Below are 19,936 nucleotides of genomic sequence, written 5' to 3'. Positions count from 1 at the left end.
AGCTATTTTGACCTTCTCAATGCTATTTGTCTTTGAAGCGCAGACATAACATGCATATGGACTAGTGTGACTTTTAGTTATATTCGAATGAAACATGTACACTATCTATACTCGCTGAGAGATCCGATTTTTATGCCGACCTATTGACAGTCGCGACGAGCGTTGCCCCATGCCAGGTCTCGCGCGACTTTGAACTCGTACGGCGCCTTGGGACTGCCCACAAAAAGCGAGAACCCGGTTCCCTTGGCTGCCGCAATCCTTGCACTGCTCAGTGGCATCGATCTTAATCGGGCTGCTTCGTGTCCTCGACGTAGAACGTGAACTCATCGCCCAAGAGTCCTGGCCTGTTGTCGCCATTGACCGTGGCTTCGTCCCAGGTATTGGCGACAGCGACCTGGAGCGTGATGTTCAGGGGCGGGACAGGAGTGTTGAATGGCGGCAGCGTCAGTTCGCAGCTCAGGAGGCGGTTGGGTGCCTGCGTAGCCTTCCGAGGGAAGAGTGAAGCCGAGGAGTGCGAACTTTTCGGTGCTTGCCTTCAACACAGGCTCGGAGCCGTGGGTTTTGGCAGACTCAATAGGGGCGACTGAGATCCAGGAGTCCTTGAAAGCAGCGACTGGCCCGTAGGTCTTGGAGTTGACAGCGGCAGCGAAGGGTGCAGGTCAGGGCGAGGAGAGTCGTGGCGATGATGGATGGCCTTCATTGTAGTTTCTTTGGAGAAATCGGTTGTTCCTTTGGTGTCGAAGCTGGAATGTATCTGTTGGTAGTGGTGATGGAATGTGAGGAGAATGTCCCAGATCGCAATCCTTTTATGCTAGGGATTCTGTGTTTGCTGCGCAACACTGGTCCAGGAATAGCTTGCACTACGATGCCTAGAGGCTTGACAGCCTTTTATTTTAGAACATGCAAGGACATCAGACCTACGGCATGCTGACAACCCAAGCTGAGTCACGGCAGCACGCTGATTTCCATGTATGACAACCCTAATGATTTCTTCAGGATACGCCAAAATTGCAGTGCAGCCCGTTACTCCCACATGCTCCGAGAATAGCCTGGAGCCACCATGCTTTCAAAAATAACAGAAAAATCAGATATTCTCTAGTTGCGGACAAAAGCCAGCACAAATTTGGACTCGCTAACCTCCTGCTCCTCCTCAGCAAAGGCCACTCCGGCCTTGTCCTTCATCAGGTTCAGCTCCTGCTTCAGGTTGCGGCGCAGGAACTCGGCCTGGGTCTCGAACACCTTGGCAAGGCTGCCCTCGGGGTCGCTGGTGATTTCGTAGTAGTAAACAACATCGTCAACAGCCTGCAGACCGGCCTTCTTGCGCATGCGCTGGACACGGTTGATGACCTCGCGGGCCTGGCCCTCCAGCAGCAGGTCGTCGTGGAGCTCGGTCTCGAGCAGCACAACAACGTCCTTGTCGGTTCCCTCCTGGTACTGCTTCTTGACGTCGTCGTTGAGCGACAGGGCGTCAAAGTAGCGGACGATGTTGATGTCGTCAGCGCCCAGGGTGATGCCGTCGACGACGAGCACACCCGAGTCCTGGGCGGCCTTGATCTCGGCCGAGGGCACGTCGGGCAGGGCCTTCTTGACGCGCGGCATGTCCTTGCGCAGCTTGGTGCCGAGCTTCTTGAAGTCGGCCTCGGCGCGGTACTTGATACCGTAGGCGTCCTCGTCGGCAGTCAGCACGAGGCTCCGCAGGTTGAGCTCCTCGGTGATGTAGTTGGAGAGCTGCTTGATGTCGTCGAGGTACTGCTGGTCGGGGTGGATGACGACCAGCTCGCGCAGCGGGGTCTTGAGCGAGATAGTGTTGCGCTCGCGCACGACGCGGCCGAGCTCAATGACGGCCTGCATGCGCGACATGGCGCGCTCGATGGCAGTGTCAAAGTACTCCTCGCGCACCTCGGGGAACGACACAAAGTGCAGCGAGCGGGCATCCTCGCCGTTGAAGTAGTCTGCAGGGCAAAAAGTCCTTGAGGGTCTGGTACATGTTCTCTGTGATGAAGGGCGTGAAGGGCGCCATCAGGCGGCACATGGTGAAGAGCACCTCGAACAGCGTGTTGAGCGCATGGACGGCGTCGTCGGCGCCGTTCTCGCCCTTCAAGCGCTTGCGGTTGAAGCGGATGTACCAGTTGGTGAGCTGGTCGATCATCTCCAGCAGACGCGGCACCACAGTGTACAGGCGGTAGGCACCCATCTCCTCACGGACAAACTTGATCAGCGTCTGCACCGACGCCAGCATCCAGCGGTCCATGGTGTTCTCGCTCCGGCTGGCCGGGTCAAAGACAAAGTTGATGTCCGAGTCCTTCTTCAGCACCAGCACCTGCGTGGTAAAGAACTTGAACGAGTTGTACCACGGCAGGAGCACGCGCGACACAATCTCCTTGACGCCCTCCTCCTTGAACTTGAGTGTCTCGGCGCGCACCACCGGCGAGTTGATCAGGTACAGGCGCAGCGGATCGGCTCCGTAGTTCTTGAGCACATGCATCGGATCCGGGTAGTTCTTCAGGCGCTTGCTCATCTTCTTGCCGTCGGCAGCCAGAACCAGGCCGCTGGCAATCAGGTTCTTCCACGCAGGCTTGTCGAACAGCAACGTCGACAGCACCAGCAGCGTGTAGAACCAGCCGCGGGTCTGGTCGATACCCTCGGAGATGAAGTCGGCAGGGAAGGTTGCGTGGAAGGACTCTTGGTTCTCAAACGGATAGTGCTTCTGTGCGTACGGCATGCTGCCGGACTCGAACCAGCAGTCAAACAGTTCCTCAATGCGGCGCAGCGTGCCCTTGCCCTGGCGCGACGGAATCGTCAGGTGGTCGATCTTGTCGCGGTGCAGGTCGGTGACGCCCGTGGCTCCAGTCAGCTCCTCGAGCTCGGCCACCGAGCCAACACAGACGACCTCCTCAAAGTCGTCGCTGACCCACAGCGGCATGGGCGTGCCCCAGTAGCGGTTGCGCGAGACGTTCCAGTCGCGTGCGTTGGCCAGCCAGTTGCCGAAGCGGTTCTCCTGCACAAACTCGGGCACCCAGCGCGACTGCGCGTTGTTGGCCAGCAGGCGCTCGGTGGCATCGGCGACGCGGATGAACCACGAGGGAATAGCGCGGTACAGCAGCGGCGTGTCCGAGCGCCAGCAGAACGGGTAGCTGTGCACCATAGTGCCCTGGCGCACCAGGCGGCCGCGCGCCTTGATGTTCTTGATGATCTCCTTGTCAGCGTCCTTGACATACATGCCTGCAAAGTCGGACACCGAGTCGTCAAACGAGCCGTCGTCCTTGACGGGCATGGGCACAAAGCCGCCGGGCGTCACAATCTTCTGTGCCATGCAGACGCGGTAATCGTCCTCACCAAAGGCCGGCGCGTTGTGCACAATACCGGTACCATCACTGTCGCTGACATAGTCATCAGAGACCACACGCCACGCCGAGTCCTGGAGCTTCTCGACATAGTAGCTGAAGACGGGCTCGTACTCGAGCCCCACCAGGTCGGCAGCGGGGATCTTGGCCAGCACCTCGAACTTGGCCTTCTTGACGTTCTTGTACAGGATGCCGAGGCAGGACTCGAGCAGGATGTAGACGTGGCCAGTCTCGCCATCGCGGATCTTCACGTACTCGAACTTGGGGTTGATACACAGCGCGCAGTTGCTGGGCAGCGTCCACGGCGTGGTGGTCCATGCCAGCAGGCTGACCTCGGGGTCGCTCTTGAGCGGGAACGCAACCACTACAGTCGGATCGCTGACGTCCTTGTAGTTCTGCGAGGCCTCAAAGTTGGACAGCGGGGTGCCCAGACCCGTCGAGAACGGCATGACACGCAGGCCGCGGTACACCAGGCCCTTGTCGAACAGCTGCTTGAACACCCACCACTCGGACTCCATAAACGTCGTGTCCAGCGTCTTGTAGTCGTTGTCAAAGTCGATCCAGCGGCCCAGGCGCTCGACCGTCTCCTGCCATTCGGTAGAGTACCGCATGACAATGGCACGGCACGCGTCGTTGTAGGCTGCAATGCCCATGTTGGCCACGTCATCCTTGCCGGTGATGCCCAGCTGCTTGTCAACCTCGTGCTCAACCGGCACACCGTGCACGTCCCAGCCGGCCCGCCGCTCGACGTAGTGCCCGGTGTTGTGGGCGAACCGCGTCACAATATCCTTGATGGTACCGGCCAGGAGGTGCCCGTAGTGAGGCAGACCCGTGGCGAACGGCGGTCCGTCGTAGAAGGAGAATGGCTTGCGGCCCTCCGACAGCTTCACTGATGTCTTGAATGCGTCGATTTCGCGCCAGAACGCGAGGACCTTCTCCTCCTCCTTGGGGAATGAGAAGTGATGGCTGGCTAGAATTGCAAGGGGAAAGGGGAGGTATGAAATGGGCGTTCTGCTCGCTTCTGCTCTGTTCGATGTGCCCCAGGGCTGCCTTCTTCTTACCTTCAGGTGCAGACATGGTTTCCGTGCTTTTGGAATGCTCTTGCTTGGGCTGCTAACACGTGTAGTCGAAAGAAAAAGAACAGACAGAGGGTATGCAACAAAGAGGAATAATAGAATGTCTCCAAATTAAGTCGATTTGAGAAGAGAGGAAAAGTACAGCTCAATTTTTTTCTCCATCAGCCAGATCGAGAAACGGTCCCAGCAGGCTTTTTAAAAGGGAAAATTTTTTTGTGATTCACCACCGCAGCCCTGGGCATCATGCACTGCTTTTGATGGATGCACGCATGGCCGTGTGAACATGTGGCAACTGCGGCAATGAGCAGTCACCAAGAAGCGAGCCTAGCACAGTGCACGGATCCTCCACGCCATGGTCGGCAAAGCAGGTTTCGGGTGCTTGGGCTGCGACTGGAGCCCAAACTCGTTGACCTCCATCGGCACCGGCTCCGGAATGCCGTTCTCGCCCAGCTGCATCTGCACGCGCTGCTCATCAAAGATCCGGTCAGCGTTCTCCAGCACCCGCCCCACCAGCAGCGCAAACGCATCCTGCAGCCCACACGCCAGAGCCTGCTTGCTGAAACGGATCAGCGCCAGGTTCATCTCGCGCACACCCTGCATGTGCACACGCACGCGATCAATGAGCTTGGCCAGCGAGTCGACCAAGTACGCCTCCTCATACACGCTGCCCTTCTTGCCGCGCACCTTCTTGCGCTCGGCCTTGCGTCGGTTCTTCGAGATCCGCCGCGCCGTCGACCCCGTCACACGCGACGTTGCATTAGTGACGGTGGCCGTGAATGTGCTGAACCGGCTCGCCATCGATGTCGTGTCAGACATCACATCGATGTTGTCCAGCGAGCCGTCGTTTCTCGCCGCCCAGAGCCGCGTTCATGTACTTGTTCACCAGCACCTCCAGCGGCTTGGCACGCACCTCTGTCAGGCGCGCAAGCTTGGTGTCGAATGCCTCGCGGATCTCCTCGATGTCCTCCAGGAGGCTGGTGTAGGCCGTCTGGATGCCTGGAAGGACCGTGGTCTCGATCAGGTCTGTGCGCGCGCGCATCTGCGTCTGACGCAGCGCCTCGGCCCAGTGGCTGCCCTTAACAAGCAACTCGAGTGCGTCCTCGTCTTCCTCCGTGTATTCAAGTAGCACTGTAGCTGCATCCATGAACATATGGTGCTCCGCCAAGACCAGGCTGGCACGCACAGCAATGTCATGGACCGCCTGTGCCGACAGCGCGCTGGCGGGATCGGTGGCCAGAGCCATGGCCTCTCGCCATTCTTTGGAGTCAATAAACGCATCAACGGCCTGTGTGCGTGCATCCGCCAGCAAGTACGCCGACGCTGCCTGCGCAAACTCGCGCTTCTCTACCAGGTGGTCACCAAACAGCCGGCATATGTCGCTGAACCGGGACTGCCCGTTCAAAAGCTTGATTGCCTCCTCGTACAGCTCGTTATCGCTGACAAACTCGACGATTTCAGACCACAGATCCGACTCGCTCATGAACCCGCTGCCCTCAGTGCTGCCGCGGTACGACTGATAAAGATGCTCAAGCGCCTTAGAGGCTCTTGCGAGCTGCGCGTCGATCTTGAACCGGCGGTACTCCTCGTCAGGCAGGGCGTTGAGCTTGCCTAGTGCTGCTAGGTACTCACGCGGGTCACGCTGGCTGCGTTGGGCAACTAGCAGCGCCAGTGGAAGATCATACAGGCCAAGGGCTGCGTTATACACCCTATCGACATCTGACAAAAACAGCAGGTACGTCAGAGCCGAGTCGCGCTCTTCTGTGGACAGGGGCGCAAGTAGCTTCAGTGCGCTGGGGATATCTGCTGGGACCTGGCACATGAACGTAGTCAAGATCGTCGGCATGTACCGCACAGCATCTGCGTCCTGAAGAACTGGCCGCAAAGCACGGCACACCTTTGTCGTCTTTCCCTCGACCTTGAACTCGGCAGCCACTCCACTGCCTGCGGCTTTGGTGCCAGTGTACATGGACTTTGTAACATCCTCGTCACGCAGCCCAGACACAAACAAGTTCAGCAGATCCGGGTCATTCACCTGGTTCACGAATTCGGCAAAGTCGCCAATGAGCTTGTCTGGAATGTGGTCAAAGATCACATTCATGTCAATGCGGTTGACGCGACACAGAACCAGCGCTGCCTTGTAGCTGCGCGCATCCAGGAGCCGTCTGACTGAGGAGAGCACCAGCGCCCTTGGCCGCACCGTCTCCAGATTTCCGCGAGGCATCTGGAACACAACGCTATCGCCAACTGTCGACGCCAGCACAATCGTTGATCCGCGCTCCACACGCCGCCGCGTCTCATCGTACTTTGACACAGCCGGCGCATCCTCCACCACAGTGGCACCGGCAAAGTCTGTGTCGACTGGCACAAAGCGCAAAAAGTGCGTGGTAGTAGTCAGTAGCAAAAAGTCACGCCGCATAAAGAACGACGAGCACGCTGCGCTGACAAGATGCGAGCCCACAAACAGTTGGTTGCGTTCAGTACGGACCCACCACCTCGATTTTGCCGTCGACTGACACAGCGTCCAGATCGACACACATCTCAGGCAGAGATGCAATGGGGGACAGCATCAGCCCCGACGTGTACTCGACATCAAAGACGCTGCCATCAGCAGTCTCCAGGAGCAGCTTGTTGACGTTTGGTGATGCCACAAGCTTGACTGCCTTTGCAAACGCCATGTCCTCGACATTTAGCACTGCACGGCTTACAACCTCGCCTTGTTCGATCTGCACCACTGAGAGCACATCGTGCTTGGCCCCACTGCTATTCTGCTGATGATCCCAGGGCCACCAGGATGTTCTCGGCTGGCCAGGCGATTTGGCGGAATACTATCAGCGACTCATCAACAAGACTTGCGGTGTCTGTCCGGTGCTGGTGGAGGTGCCTCCTTGACTGTCGCCGCATATGCGCACTTGTACGTAACCACCGTACGCCCATCAGCCAGCAACGCTGCGAAATCATTGCCGTCGCCAAACGCACCAAAGGCAACATGTGCTATGGGTGACGGCGCAGTCAGAGTGTGCAGCGCCATTGGAGGCGGCACATTAGCGTACGCAAACGGAGTATAGAGCAGCTTGGCTCCATCAACCACGCACGCTCCAGAGATCGACTGCTCTGATGCCGCTTGGGCCACCGCCGGTGTGCTCTGTAGCCGCATAGCCGTGTACGAATGCTCACCCGCAATGTGCAGCAACATTGGGTCTTCCGTATCCCACACGACATGGCTGACCGTGTCTCCTAGCACTGATGACCGGATCTCCTGCTTCAAGTACCAGTGGTAGTTCTTATCCGACCACAGCTCCACACACACCTCCGGGCCCATGCCAGTATTCGAGACAAGCGTAACTGCCACTATCGATGAGTCAGAATTCCATGTCAGATTCATCACGGCCTCTGTGCTCGGCCGCAGCGTGAACTCGCCATGCCGTAGCCCATTGCGCTCAAAGAATACCACGTCATGTCTGTGCTCGAGCTTCTCGGTCGCTGCAATCAGCCGCCCCGACGGCCGCCATGCCATGACGTGCTCCAGTGCCTTGATCTTCTCGCAAATGCTGTGCAGTTTTCCTTCACGCGAAAACACGCGGATCTCGCGTGCTCCATCGCTAACAAACGACACCGCCACGTATGCGCCGTCGCCGCGCCATGACACTCGCACACAACCATCGTCACCGGCTGCCAGCTGCGTGTTGACTGGCTCCTGCGGCGCCAGGGCTGCAGCCTTACCGGCCTTGCCGTGGTACTGCGTTTCCTTTTTGCCCCAGCCCAGTGCAACATGCTTTTCCTCGACCTCCGTAGCCTGCGCGAGCCCGAATTCATAGAGCACTTCAAAGTCCTGCGTCATCAGCAGAAGCTTGTCTTCATGCGTCACCAGCACCAGCAGCTCCTCATCAGGACTCCAGCATGCGGCCGCAATCCCTGCATCGACCGACCCGACTAACTCGACCTGCTCGCTGTCCGACTCAGCGGACTGGCTGACTTGTATGACAAAAATATCGCCCGATGCTAGCGCCAGAAACACTGACTCACGCTCCATCAGAAACTGCATGCCCGGCAATCGTGCAGCTGGATGCTGAGAACGGGAGCTGTGCTTGCACTGTGTATGTCGTGGATGTGCCAGTGTCAGAGCCGAATGGAATCGATACCAAACTGGCCATGTCGTCCTTGTCACCGATCACAGCGTAGGCGACTCGCTCAGTCACGTTGACACAGAGGGGTGCCGGTACCCCTGTGGCCGCCTGCGCGTCTGTGTACGGAGTGCTAGTGCTCGACAGGATAGTCAGATTTCTCATGTTTAGAATATGAAATTGGAGGCTCAAGAAAAGAAAATTTTCCAAGCGTCTACTTGCCACACTGTGATCGACGGGGCTCGTTAAATAGCGTGATCGAGAGATCAGCTACTGGCTGAGATTATGCTGTTTGCTGATCATGCCCATGTTTCGAAGCATATATCGAGCTGCATCGTTTGACAAGAGTAGGACTATGTATTGGGAAACGTGCTAACAATAAAATGCGAATGTCTATAGGTTGATGGCGCATAACAGTAGGATACTAGAGAAACAAGGCGAAAACAGCTGCCGAGATGGCAAGGATGCCAGTGTGTGTGGCCAGCGACGATGCGCTGCTATCACGAGAGATTGGTGTGCCAGGCCCAACGATCGCGTTTGGCCCGGGCTTGCTGCTGGACTCGGACTCAGCAGCCTTATCTTTGGATGTCCTTCGAGTCTTTCAAATCCTTAGGCCCCTTCGAGTCTTTTGACTCCTTTGGCCCGCTGGACTCCTTCTCAGCCCTCGCTGGTGCTGGTTGCGGTGGCGCTCGAATGATTGGCAGTCTTCGCCATACCACCTGCCGGCTGCGATCCCTGGAACACTGCCCCCTCACTTCCAGTACGACCCTGCAGCCGATGCATGGTTGGTCTTGCCAAGCAATTGGCTATAACCGCTCAAATCCACTGCCAGCGACGCCGCCGGGAACGTAAACTTGTCAATATCCTCAGGCTTAAATGCCGTCTGGGCAGCAGCAGCAACCAGGCGCAGCGCTGAAGCTGTCTCGCCGTTAGCCAACCTATCTTCGACATCAGCAGCCGATTCTGCCTCAGATTCAGCACTAGCCTCGGAGCCTTCGGCGGAAGCCTCGCCGCTGACATCCTGAAGCAGACTCCTCGACAGCAGCAGCGGGCTCCTCAGACTTGGCCTCGCCCTCTTCGGCCTTTGGGGGCAGCAGCTGGCCTGCCTGCCGGCACCTTCGTAACTGGTGCCTTGGCAGGTGATGCCTTGTTGCCTGCCTTGCCCGTTATCGACGCGCTATCCGCGGTGTGCTTGGGGAGTGACTTTGGTTGTAACTGTGACCTTGGCTGCGGGAGCAGTGGCAGTCAGTGTAGCGGTTGCAACGACAACAGGCTTGGTAGTGGTGACAACGGAGACACCAGGCGGAATCTGCATAAGAGTGGTTGTTGTCGCAAGACCAGAGATTGGAAGCGAAGGGACTGCCGCCACCATAGGGACGGCAGGGATGGTAGCAGACTTGGCTGCCATAGCCTGCGCAACCTTGGCGTTCTGATTCGGCCCCTTGGGTGCCTCATCTGCTAGAGCATCTGCCTCAGCCGCAAGATCCTCCATTGGGCCAACAGCAAAGCGTGTAAGTGCAGCAGCAGCTACATTCGGCTTGGTAAACACCAGCCAGGTTCACGTTAATTTCGGGGGTCGTGGCAGCATAGGCGGTCGGCGGGGGGAGTCAAACTGCTCACAGGCACAGCGGCCTGGCGAACAAGCTTTCCTGGAGTCTGATATTGCTGGGGAGGTCCCCTCCTCCTCATACTCCTCTTCCTCCTCCGGAGCTGCTACCTCTAGCTGGGGCAGCAACAGATACGGCACCTGGAGCGACAACTGGAGCAACAATCGGAGCACTACCTGGGACAGCACCTGGAACAGTAACCTGGAACAGTACCTGGAACAGAACCTGGACAGACCTGGAAACAACACCCGAAACAACACCCGGAACAGCACCCGGAACAGCACCTGGAACAGCACCTGGAACAGTAGCAGCAGCAGTGTTAGCTATCACAGGATCGCTGGTGCCAGCGACATGGTAGGCGCAGGAGTATCTGCCTCTGTCTCTGCCTGCACAACCGCTCCAACCGGCATCTGGCTATAAGCGGTAGCCAGTCATGGCATTATTGGCAGAATAGATCACAGGTGCGTTGTGGTGGCTGGCAGCATTTTGGGTAATAACTTGCTGGTTTGAAGCTACCCCTGAGACGCCGGCAACTGGAATACCGGCACGAATGAGCTGATCGTTGAAGATCTTGGCTCCGACAGCTGCAGGGTAAAGCCCAGCGGGGTTAGCGCGTGAGTGGGGATCATAACCAGTAATGCCGAGTTGTAACAGTGACGATTGGACGGCCCTCGGGTCAAGCCCTTGCGGTCACATTGAAGAATATCTCGCCCGATACGCAGTTGGCGAAGAGGAACAGAATCGAGCACGAAATGGTCCGCATTGCTTATTGAGTGTGCTTCTGGAAATTTCTGGAGCAAAGCTGTCTAGGTCTAAAGGATACAGATGCGGTAGTGAGACGAAGGGCGGTGGTTTTCTATAGCTTGAATATGGACTGCTGGATGCTCGCCAGTCCATGGCCATTTTAAACTTCACTCCACTCCACCGCCTCTACATAATATCAAGTATGAAACTGGGACTACTTAATTTGTATATATTGGCAGTAGTGAAGATTTGCAAATAAAAGTTGTAGGTGAGAGGGTGTGGAGAAATATGAAAAGAGAACATCATCGCTGAAAAATACGAAATTGCATGGGCAAGAGGTAGTAGAGTGAGGAACAACTTGCGAGAAATAGCCTAGATGTCTTTTTCCTTCTTGTTCCCCACAGAACAACCCTCTGGCTATGCCAGGAGGTTTAGGCCCCGATAGCAGGATGCTATTAACAACAGAGCAGTAGCCAGCTTCCACTCACGGCCGCTCAGCAGTGAGCTTGCCCCGTTGTCGTTTGCTCCAAGACGATCGAGCTGCGGCCCTGATGAGGTGCTGTCTTCCTTGTCGGCCTTGTCGGTCTTGTCAACCTTCTTCGCTCTCTCAACAGTACCTGACTTGCTAGACTCAGGCATCGACTGTCGCTGTCGTTGTCTTCATCGACGACGAATGCGGTCTTTTCCTTGCTGTGGATCACGACCTGGGTCACACTCCGGCTCACAACATTCATGGTGGAGCTCTGGCTGTGCGGGGCTAGCTCTGCATCAGGGTCGATATCCTGGATCTGCGCAACTGGCTTGTTCTTGATCTGCTGTCCTGGAGCGATAGTATTCGGACCAGCGTCTTTGGTAGGAAGAATGCTTCCTTTTGGACTGGAATTTGCTGGGTAATTTGCTGGGTAATTTGCTGGAAACCCGGGCTCTGCTGCTGCTGCGGTTGCACATGTGTCTGTGCCAGTGTCTGTGTCTGTGTCTGTGCCAGTGTCTGTGTCTGCGCCAGTGCCTGTGTCCTGTCTGTGTCTGCGCCAGTGCCTGTGTCTGTGACAGCGGGTGGTTCTTCTCCATGGCAGTGTTATCGAGGTCATCGATGCGGGCAGTCGGTCGCGCGCCGCTTTCCACAGCAAGGTTTTTGCCTTGAATCGGTTTGCTGAATGCAGCGACAATAGAGCGGAAATCAATCAGGGCTGGCATCTCGATAGCTTCAGCAATCTTTCCGGGTTGAGCATTTGCAGCAATGCCGCCGTTTGGTGCCACTAACAAGTTGATGTGGTCGCCCTGGACCTTGTCAGCTGAACGCACAGTCGCTGTTGCTGCTGCAGGGGCTCCATGAGCAACGTGCGCTAGTAGGCTGAGAAGGAGAAGAAGTATTGCCTGGAGTGAATCTTGTGCGGTACATGCTGGCTGGGTGCAAAAGGAGGTATCTGGAGTAAAAGTCGTTCGAAGTAGCGGATAGTCAAAGATTTATTTTGCGAGCTGATATGGCAACTGCTGCCTTTTAATATGGCCACTTGAATGTACAGCCCTGCTTCAACATACATCAACTACTGACATGGCCTCGCTCGGTCTAGTCTGTAGAATAGTCGTTTAGTGATTTTCATTGCCTACTCCCCGCTTACATTCTTGGCCCAGAGAAATTGATGCCCAAGCTAAAATAATATAAATGCAGTCTTATTGAGGTGAGGGGCAGGATGTGTAGCTATATAGATTCTGGAGAATATGGAGGCTAGATCGCTGCTCATTTGCAATCTCGAGTGATTGAGAGAGGTCGCGTTCGGGTAGCCTCGGCAGTCAGGAAGCAGAGATACCCTGTGCAAACTGGTCAGACATAATGGTGGCCGAAATGTTGTCGAGATACAGCACATCATGGACCATCGACTGGCGGCTGTCAAATCCCAGGCTGGCCACAAAATCAAACTTGAAAATGAAAGTTGTTGTTGCAATATAAGCATAGTAGCGTTGTCCAGGCGTACCAACGAATCGAACAGACCTCGTCGCTTTGAAGTAGATGCTGACGTTTCCCGAAACAAAATCTACACCATTGCCGACTGTGAACGGCACAGTGATTAGAAACTCTGGGGACTCTGCGCCAATATTGACCTCCAGGCGTTTCTCCACCGATGGTGCCAGAGCCAGCGATCTATGGGGAACCTGGTCGCTCCACACGGTGAGCAAGGGCAGAACCACCGTGACAAGGATGAATATGAGTGACTTCATGGAGATGGAGATGCGTGCGGGCAATCTGTGATGGGGGCTAACTACCTGCTTGTGTTGGAAAGCAGCCTTCAGACCTGCCAGCGTTCGCTGTTCCTTTTCTACTAGGCACCTTCGACTGCGGCCTCAGCTCCGGTCTATATGCATCGTGTGCCGACGGGAGATAGATCACTGGTGGGCTAGGTGACATCAGCACCCGCGCCAATTTTTCCTACCGAGGACAATCCCTAGTGCATGTGATGGATCCGTCAGTCCTGAGCTCCGAAAAGAGGAGGGGTAAAGCCTGGAGGGTCGCACGCTCGCACCCCTGCTCTTCTTATCGCCCAAACGTCCATCCTAGTTTTGCTCTCTACCATTACTTTTGTTACTGTACCTGATTCAGCCATGGCCATGTTTACTGACGCGCACTTTGACAGCTTCAAGAACGACGGCTGCGTCGTGATTCCTGGGTTCCTCAGTGCAGAGGAGGTGGCTGCCCTGCGCAAGCGCACAGCCGAGCTGCTGGACAGCTTCGATCCTGAATCACAGCCAAAGACCACCTTCTCGACCGGCATTCGCGACAAGCATATCGGTGACCGATACTTTCTTGACTCGTCTGACAAGGTCAGCTATTTTTTGGAGGAACAGGCCGTTGTTGACGGAAGGCTAGCCGTTGACAAGACACGCGCCATCAACAAGATTGGCCATGGCCTACACATTCGCGAGCCGCTGTTTGCCAAGCTGTCGCACAGCAACAAGGTCAGGCAGGTGGCCCAGCGCCTGGGCTATGATGACCCGCGCATCCTGCAGTCGATGGTCATCTGCAAGCAGCCATCGATTGGCGGCGAGGTGCCTCTGCATCAAGACTCATGCTTCCTGTACACAAGGCCGTTGTCGGCCTGTGGGTTCTGGTTTGCTCTAGAGGACTGCACATTGGCCAACGGCTGCCTGGAGTTCATCCCCGGCTCTCATCTCGAGACTCCCATCTCGAAGCGGTTCGTGCAAAAGGAGGACCGGCGATGGCACAGAGTTTGTGCCAATCGAGCCCGAATTCTCGCTTTTCCCACCAACGAAGGACAACAACAAGACACCGATCCCTGAGCAGAAACCAGTGGGTGCCGAATGCAAGCCCATTGAAGTCAAGGCTGGCTCTGTTGTCCTGATCCACGGCCAGGTGCTGCATCGGTCTTCACACAACCACTCTGACAAGTCACGCTGGATTTACACCTTCCACATCATCGAAGGCGGCTACGAGTATGATGACCGCAACTGGTTGCAAATGCCTGCTGACAGAGAGCTGACTAAGCTATAATTCATTTAGTGTGTACTGCTCGCGGATATGTTGACAAATTGTTGGTCTTTTATCTACAATTATGAACCGATGCACTGAAGATCCCAGTTCGCCTGTGCTCATGCAGCGGTTGCCAACAATACTGCGATTTGTCATCGCCAAAAATGCAGCTCCGCCGCACTGTGGCTGCACCCCCAGCTGAGCAGGCTTATAAGCAAGCGAGTCGGGCGGGCTGTCTCAGAGCTCCCCATTCTCGCTTTGCTTTTCTAAACAACCTCTCATACGCTCTTTCTCTACGAATAATTCCTACCATGTCTGCACGGGACCTTCGCGTTGGATTGATTGGCCTTGGCAACATGGGGCTTGCAATGGCCATAAACCTACAGAAACACCGTGCTGCAAACGGTCTGTCGCCTATCAGCATCAACAACCGGACCATTTCAAAGTGTGCTCAAGTCGAAGAGCTTGGCGCTGTTGCGCGCGACACTCCTGGCAGCGTTGCAGCCAACAGCGATGTTGTGTTCCTCTCGCTCGTCAACGATGCCGCAGTCAAAGACATTGTGACACAGCTTCTGGATTCGTTAAAGGATGATTCATCGACTGAGCGCTTGCTCATCGCTGACACAACAACCGTGCACCCGAGCACGACCCAGTGGGTACTGGAAGAAATCTCACGCCGTCAGAGCGAGTACACGCGGCCCGTCAGTTTTGCACAGACGCCAGTGTGGGGCGCACCACCAGCAGCCAAGGCAGCGATGCTTGTGTTTGTAACCAGCGGCGAAGCAGAGGGTGTTCTGGGTGAAATCGCTGTCCCGGCTTTTGCCAGGGTCGCAATCAGCTGCGGCACTGACCAGATCAAGGCGGCGCGATACAAAATCCTTGGCAACTTTATGATCGCTTCTGTCATTGAGTCGCTGGGTGAAGCGATGGCGGTAGCTGAGGAGGCTGGAATTGGGCGAGAGCTGTACTTTGAATTCATCAAGGAGGTGTTCCCGGTCCCACCAGTCATGGGGTACGCTCTGAAGATGGTGGCAGACAATGGCGAGGCCAGCAAGACGCAGGTTGGATTCAATGTTCCAGGCGGCATGAAGGATGTCGGGTACGCTATTGATGTAGCTAGAGAGGCTGGTATGCGCCTGCCGATTGCAGAGCTTGCGTATGAGCACCTCCAGTGGGTCAAGGACAATGGCGGCGAGAAGTGGGACTGGTCTAGCTTGGCGTACGCTCTGCGCAAAGAGCACCAAAAGTAAATGCGATTTTTGTAGGTGGTTTATTGCGGCCATGGCTTTGCATGTCGTTGATATAAAGATAAAGAATGGTGATTTATATTGTGAGGCACTGCTGAGGAATGTCACAGCCTACATGTAGGCAGCGGCCGCAGTATACACAGCCACCGCAGTTTCCGCCAGGGCAGGTGTTCTCACTTGAGTTCGCAGGTGGGGGTGAGCCCTGGTAGATACCAGCGGTTGGGGGAGGAACCTCGCTGGACGGCACAACCGTAGCCAGGTGGTGGGGCTGTAGGCGGAACCTCGCTAGACGGCACAACTGTACCAGGTGGCGGGGCTGTAGGTGGAACCTCGCTAGATGGCACAACCGTACCAGGTGGCGGGGCTGTAGGCGGACCTCGCTGGACGGCACAACCGTACCAGGTGGCGGGGTAATAGTCACAGTGGTAGTGATAGTTTCAGTGCTGGGCGCGGGTGGCGGCGCAGTGGTAGTGATGACATTTGTGGATGTAGCAGTGGCTGGTAATGGTCTCGGTGCTGGGAGCTGGAGCAGGTGGCGTAATGGTAACCGTTGCAGTCACAGTTCCACAAGGGGCGGTCACGGTCTGGGTCTCTGTACTGGGAGCTGGGGGCGGGGCAGTAATCGTCAAAGTCTGCGTCTGGGTCTCGGTGCTCGGGGCTGGAGCAGGAGGTGTGACTGTGACTGTCTCTGTGTCCGTGACCGTGTTGTTGACCGTCTGGGTATTGGTAACGGTGGCTGTGTTGGTGACGGTCGCCGTTTGGGTCTCAGTAGCAGTGGCAGTGTTGACAACAGGTCTGGGTATTGGTGACTGTCGCTGTCTGGGTCTCCGTGACAGTGTTGTTGACTGTCTGTGTCAGCGTTTGGGTCTGGGTCTCGGTCACAGTTGCCTGTGTTGTTGACAGTGCTGGTGACGGTCTCAGTATTGTAGATTGTTGTTGGAATAACAGATGTCACGGTCTCGGTCTGCGTCACAGTAGTAGGAACGGTTTGCGTCTCGGTGACGCTCTGGACAGCCGTTGTAGTAACTGTCGACGTCTGAGCCACGGTTGTCGGCACCGTGATAGTGGTTGGCACCGTAATAGCCTCAGTGAGAGACAGAGTGATCGTGATAGGTGGATTCACACGAAGGCTCGATATCCGGAGGTGTTGCTGAATAAACATTATTGCCGCTGGTAGGGGGGACAATCGGAGTGCAGGTGGTTCCCTCACAACCGCCGCCTGGGGTGGTAGTGATAGTCATAGTTGAAGTGCAGGTAGATCCTTCACAGCCACCGCCAGGAGTGGTGGTCGGAGTGGTAATCCGGAGTGCAGGTGGTTCCCTGGCAGCCGCCGCCTGGAGTAGTAGTCGGAGTGGTGGTCGGAGCTGTAGTCGGAGTGCAGGTGGTTCCTACACAGCCACCGCCAGGAGTAGTGGTCGGAGTGGTGGTCGGAGTGGTGGTCGGAGTGGTGGTCGGAGTGCAGGTAGTTCCTACACAACCACCACCAGGAGTAGTGGTCGGAGTGGTAACCGGAGTGCAGGTGGTTCCCTGGCAGCCGCCGCCCGGAGTAGTAGTTGGAGTGGTAGTTGGAGTGCAGGTAGTTCCTACACAGCCACCGCCAGGAGTGGTGGTCGGAGTGGTAACCGGAGTGGTGGTCGGAGTGGTAACCGGAGTGGTGGTCGGAACTGTAGTCGGAGTGCAGGTAGTTCCTACACAACCACCGCCAGGAGTGGTGGTCGGGGTGGTAGTCGGAGTGCAGGTGGTTCCCTCACAACCACCACCTGGAGTGGTGGGGGTCGTGCTAGGAAAAGTGCTGGTAGGGGGTGTCTCGGAGTTGGTTTCGTAGCTGACACGACCGTAATGGAAGTACTCCAGCATGCGCTTGTAGGGACGCACAGTGACCATTGCCGCGTTGTCATAGTTGGGCATAGCCTCGTGGACAGTCGCAGACGCCAGCGCCGCGAGAGCAATAGTAGTGATGCTAAACTTGGTGTTCATGGTAAGAGCAGGGTTGACGGTCAATCAAGATCGATAGAGAGAGAGGGGTGTTTTGTATAAGGAAGCGAGGGCAAAATACTGTCCAGCGTATTTTGTGACGAGGTAAAGGTAAGGGATGGTTGCTCAGGTGGCAGGGAGAAGAGGTTGCTAAGCGAAAAGAGTCTTCGGAGGAATGTATACTAGGAGTTGTTCTAGTTGCTGTTGGTAAGATTGTACTGAGGGATACTGGTGATTTCTGGCCAACAGATCGACCCTTTTATACATGGCCATCACAGCTACAGCATCGGCGTATGTGTGCATTTTACTCTGAGATGGGCGAGGCCAGCGGTTTCTGGGGATACACCGCAGAGATCGTGGCCCGACACTCTGGGCAACATGGCCTGGATGTATGAATTAAATGAACAGCAGTCGAGTGCTACAAAGATAGGGCTGCCTCTGGTACAGGCTAGGCTCTAGGATATTATACACAAACATAATTGCTTCTAGCTTATCTCCCGCTAGCCCCGGCTGGATGTTAATATCGTTGGCGATTTAATATGGCTGTCGCTGTCATTGCACAGCGAAATATGATATATTCGATTTTAGCCGCTCATCCTATATGTCTGGACTATCTCATTTAGCCCAAGCCCCCTGACTCATGCCAGCCCTCAGGACTGGTCCAGAAACAAACCTATGAGCTGGTAAGCCACCGCTAGCAGGGCACTCAGCTAGGTATTGTGCAGCTGCTGCACAAGCAATCTGCACAAATTAGACCCACTGCCCTGTATGAGGCCGTCTGGTATCTACAGAGACTTTGGTCTTGCGTATCTCTGAGCCGGCCATCTCTGGTTTGGTCTGGATGTGCGAATCCGGCTCGCGTGCAGATCCCACTCCGTCTGGGACCGCCTATCGGTCTGACAGCCTAAGGTGGATTTTCATAGCGCAAACACAGCGGCTGAAGCGAGCGTATGGGCAGACCGCTGCATCACGCTGTTGGCTGTGCGCTGGCCCGCACGATATGTTCTCATGACGAGCTGGTGGCGGCGGCGGCACCATTATTTTGATTTTGAGCAGGCGTTGCTTTTTGTCTTCTCTCATTACCCGCCAATTTCTATACGCTGTCTTTCTCCGCCCTACTTTTTCCTAGTAATATAATATGCCCTCGTTTCTCATTTGCGGTTGCGCAAACTTTTATGGGCGCGCGCTGGTGAAGCTTCTATGCCAGGAGCGCGACCGGGCAGCCGATCCCACCAGCTGGGAGATCCGTGGCACCGACAAGGTCCTGCCGGCGCTGGCGTCGTTCCCACCCGACGTGCTGGAGCTGTACAGCAAGATCGACTACCGTATGGGCAACCAGCAGAGCAGTGAGTTCCTCGAGCGGGCGTTTGCGCGGGAGGACGGCACCACGTGGGACTACGTATTCAATTTTGCCCCCGAATACAAGTTCGGGCAGTCGAAGCAGGTATACGAGCAGCATGTGCACCAGCTCTCAGGTCAAAATTGCCACGCACGCGGCCAAGGCCAAAGGTTGGCTCATTTGTGCACCTGTCCAGCGCACACATCTTCAAGGCTGACGGCAACACCAAGCACAAAGAAGACAGCGAGCTGGAGGCCCCCAACGCATTGGCTGAGAGCTACATCGAGGCAGAGGACGACCTGAAGCAGATCCCTGAGCTGCCGCTGGTGATCCTGCGTCCAGGCTCTGTGCTACGGACCCGGCGACCGGCAGAACGTGGTGCCAATGCTGATTATGGCTCAGATCAGCAAGGTCGAGGGCGAGAAAATGGACGTGCTGTGGGATAAGGCGCTGCGCGTCAACACAGTGCACGTCGACGATGTAGCCCTGGCTGCCCTGAAGGTCGCACAGTGGCACAAGGGCAAGCAGGGCACGGCTGTCTTTAATCTGTCTGACCCTGGAGACACAACCAATTCGCACCTGGCCAAGTGTGTTGGCAAGCTGTTTGACATCGAGCTCAGCTTCCAGAACGCAGCGATCAACTTTATCGTCAAGCGCCTGCGCACCGCCGAATTAACAGAGGAGGTCAACGGGTCGTTCTTGGGGCCGTGGATGGATTTGCTGGCCAAAAAGCAACATCGCAAACTCGCAGCTGTCGCCGTACCTCGACCAGGAGCACCCGTACTGCACACTCGAGAAGTACCCGCTCGGTGTTGACGGCTCCCTGATCACCAGCATCCCCGAAATCGGGTTCAAGTACTCGTACGAGACTGTCACGCCCGAGGCCATTCCGCCCCACGGTAGATGAGTTCAAGAACATTGGCCTGTGGCCCAAGGTTTAAAAAGTAGAAATATTTTTGACTGGCGATTCTACAAGTCTAGCTTGGCCAGCTCTAATCTG

At 56.0% G+C, this 19,936-nt stretch overlaps 9 protein-coding genes across 9 annotated transcripts; 3 read left to right on the top strand and 6 right to left on the bottom strand.

The window, feature by feature from the left end:
- Positions 1-140: 140 nt before the first annotated feature.
- On the bottom strand, positions 141-4,421 carry DL89DRAFT_293587 (isoleucyl-tRNA synthetase; the record flags this gene model as incomplete). Its single annotated transcript, XM_040890405.1, has 6 exons — positions 141-242; positions 311-455; positions 520-626; positions 1,108-1,978; positions 2,031-4,314; positions 4,406-4,421. 6 exons carry the CDS (start codon positions 4,419-4,421, stop codon positions 141-143), a joined length of 3,525 nt encoding a protein of 1,174 aa, XP_040742871.1.
- Positions 4,422-4,744: 323 nt separating this feature from the next.
- On the bottom strand, positions 4,745-8,706 carry DL89DRAFT_293586 (IkappaB kinase complex, IKAP component; the record flags this gene model as incomplete). The annotated part of the gene is made up of 6 exons (XM_040890404.1): positions 4,745-5,267; positions 5,296-6,853; positions 6,906-7,167; positions 7,208-7,268; positions 7,330-8,456; positions 8,512-8,706. 6 exons carry the CDS (start codon positions 8,704-8,706, stop codon positions 4,745-4,747), a joined length of 3,726 nt encoding a protein of 1,241 aa, XP_040742870.1.
- A 214-nt stretch (positions 8,707-8,920) lies between these two features.
- On the bottom strand, positions 8,921-11,003 carry DL89DRAFT_268153 (uncharacterized protein). Its single transcript, XM_040887815.1, is given in 11 exon segments — positions 8,921-9,120; positions 9,175-9,260; positions 9,297-9,562; positions 9,582-9,647; positions 9,746-10,068; positions 10,162-10,236; positions 10,259-10,300; positions 10,325-10,562; positions 10,608-10,666; positions 10,691-10,718; positions 10,843-11,003. 11 exon segments carry the CDS (start codon positions 10,909-10,911, stop codon positions 8,966-8,968), a joined length of 1,407 nt encoding a protein of 468 aa, XP_040742869.1. The 5' UTR covers positions 10,912-11,003; the 3' UTR covers positions 8,921-8,965.
- Positions 11,004-11,113: 110 nt separating this feature from the next.
- On the bottom strand, positions 11,114-12,090 carry DL89DRAFT_268152 (uncharacterized protein). Its single transcript, XM_040887814.1, has 3 exons — positions 11,941-12,090; positions 11,536-11,909; positions 11,114-11,509 (listed from the first exon to the last, which is right to left on the bottom strand). Exons 1-3 carry the CDS (start codon positions 12,084-12,086, stop codon positions 11,310-11,312), a joined length of 720 nt encoding a protein of 239 aa, XP_040742868.1. The 5' UTR covers positions 12,087-12,090; the 3' UTR covers positions 11,114-11,309.
- Positions 12,091-12,683: 593 nt separating this feature from the next.
- On the bottom strand, positions 12,684-13,109 carry DL89DRAFT_258206 (uncharacterized protein; the record flags this gene model as incomplete). Its single annotated transcript, XM_040885589.1, has 1 exon — positions 12,684-13,109. The coding sequence occupies one exon, from the start codon at positions 13,107-13,109 to the stop codon at positions 12,684-12,686; it is 426 nt and encodes a 141-aa protein (XP_040742867.1).
- Positions 13,110-13,496: 387 nt separating this feature from the next.
- DL89DRAFT_293584 (phytanoyl-CoA dioxygenase family protein) lies at positions 13,497-14,397 on the top strand (the record flags this gene model as incomplete). Its single annotated transcript, XM_040890403.1, has 2 exons — positions 13,497-14,084; positions 14,116-14,397. 2 exons carry the CDS (start codon positions 13,497-13,499, stop codon positions 14,395-14,397), a joined length of 870 nt encoding a protein of 289 aa, XP_040742866.1.
- A 290-nt stretch (positions 14,398-14,687) lies between these two features.
- Positions 14,688-15,626, top strand: DL89DRAFT_258204 (NAD(P)-binding protein; the record flags this gene model as incomplete). The annotated part of the gene is made up of 1 exon (XM_040885588.1): positions 14,688-15,626. The coding sequence occupies one exon, from the start codon at positions 14,688-14,690 to the stop codon at positions 15,624-15,626; it is 939 nt and encodes a 312-aa protein (XP_040742865.1).
- Positions 15,627-16,060: 434 nt separating this feature from the next.
- Positions 16,061-17,600, bottom strand: DL89DRAFT_258203 (uncharacterized protein; the record flags this gene model as incomplete). The annotated part of the gene is made up of 4 exons (XM_040885587.1): positions 16,061-16,468; positions 16,525-16,793; positions 16,834-16,987; positions 17,016-17,600. 4 exons carry the CDS (start codon positions 17,598-17,600, stop codon positions 16,061-16,063), a joined length of 1,416 nt encoding a protein of 471 aa, XP_040742864.1.
- Positions 17,601-17,911: 311 nt separating this feature from the next.
- DL89DRAFT_293581 (uncharacterized protein) lies at positions 17,912-19,877 on the top strand (the record flags this gene model as incomplete). Its single annotated transcript, XM_040890402.1, has 6 exons — positions 17,912-17,953; positions 18,793-19,056; positions 19,107-19,262; positions 19,309-19,628; positions 19,669-19,807; positions 19,845-19,877. 6 exons carry the CDS (start codon positions 17,912-17,914, stop codon positions 19,875-19,877), a joined length of 954 nt encoding a protein of 317 aa, XP_040742863.1.
- Between the last annotated feature and the right edge of the window lie 59 nt (positions 19,878-19,936).

The sequence above is a fragment of the Linderina pennispora genome (genome assembly GCF_002104995.1).
Source record: "Linderina pennispora strain ATCC 12442 chromosome Unknown DL89scaffold_8, whole genome shotgun sequence".
Taxonomy (NCBI): Eukaryota; Fungi; Kickxellomycota; class Kickxellomycetes; order Kickxellales; family Kickxellaceae; genus Linderina; species Linderina pennispora.
This window is presented reverse-complemented; position numbering and strand designations above follow the sequence as displayed.

Excerpts from the sequence above, each read along its gene's own strand:
- DL89DRAFT_268153 (XM_040887815.1), bottom strand. The coding sequence starts at position 10,911 with ATGCGGACCATTTCGTGCTCGATTCTGTTCCTCTTCGCCAACTGCGTA. Across the intron at positions 10,563-10,607 it reads CCAGCCACCACAACGCACCT|CCAGATGCCGGTTGGAGCGG; the intron begins GTGATCTATTCT and ends TACCGCTTATAG. Across the intron at positions 9,648-9,745 it reads AGGTCACAGTTACAACCAAA|GCAGGCCAGCTGCTGCCCCC; the intron begins GTCACTCCCCAA and ends AGGTGCCGGCAG.
- DL89DRAFT_268152 (XM_040887814.1), bottom strand. The coding sequence starts at position 12,086 with ATGCCAGCCCTGATTGATTTCCGCTCTATTGTCGCTGCATTCAGCAAA. Across the intron at positions 11,910-11,940 it reads ATGGAGAAGAACCACCCGCT|ACAGGACACAGGCACTGGCG; the intron begins GTCACAGACACA and ends GCGCAGACACAG. Across the intron at positions 11,510-11,535 it reads TGAAGACAACGACAGCGACA|GTACTGTTGAGAGAGCGAAG; the intron begins GTCGATGCCTGA and ends CTAGCAAGTCAG.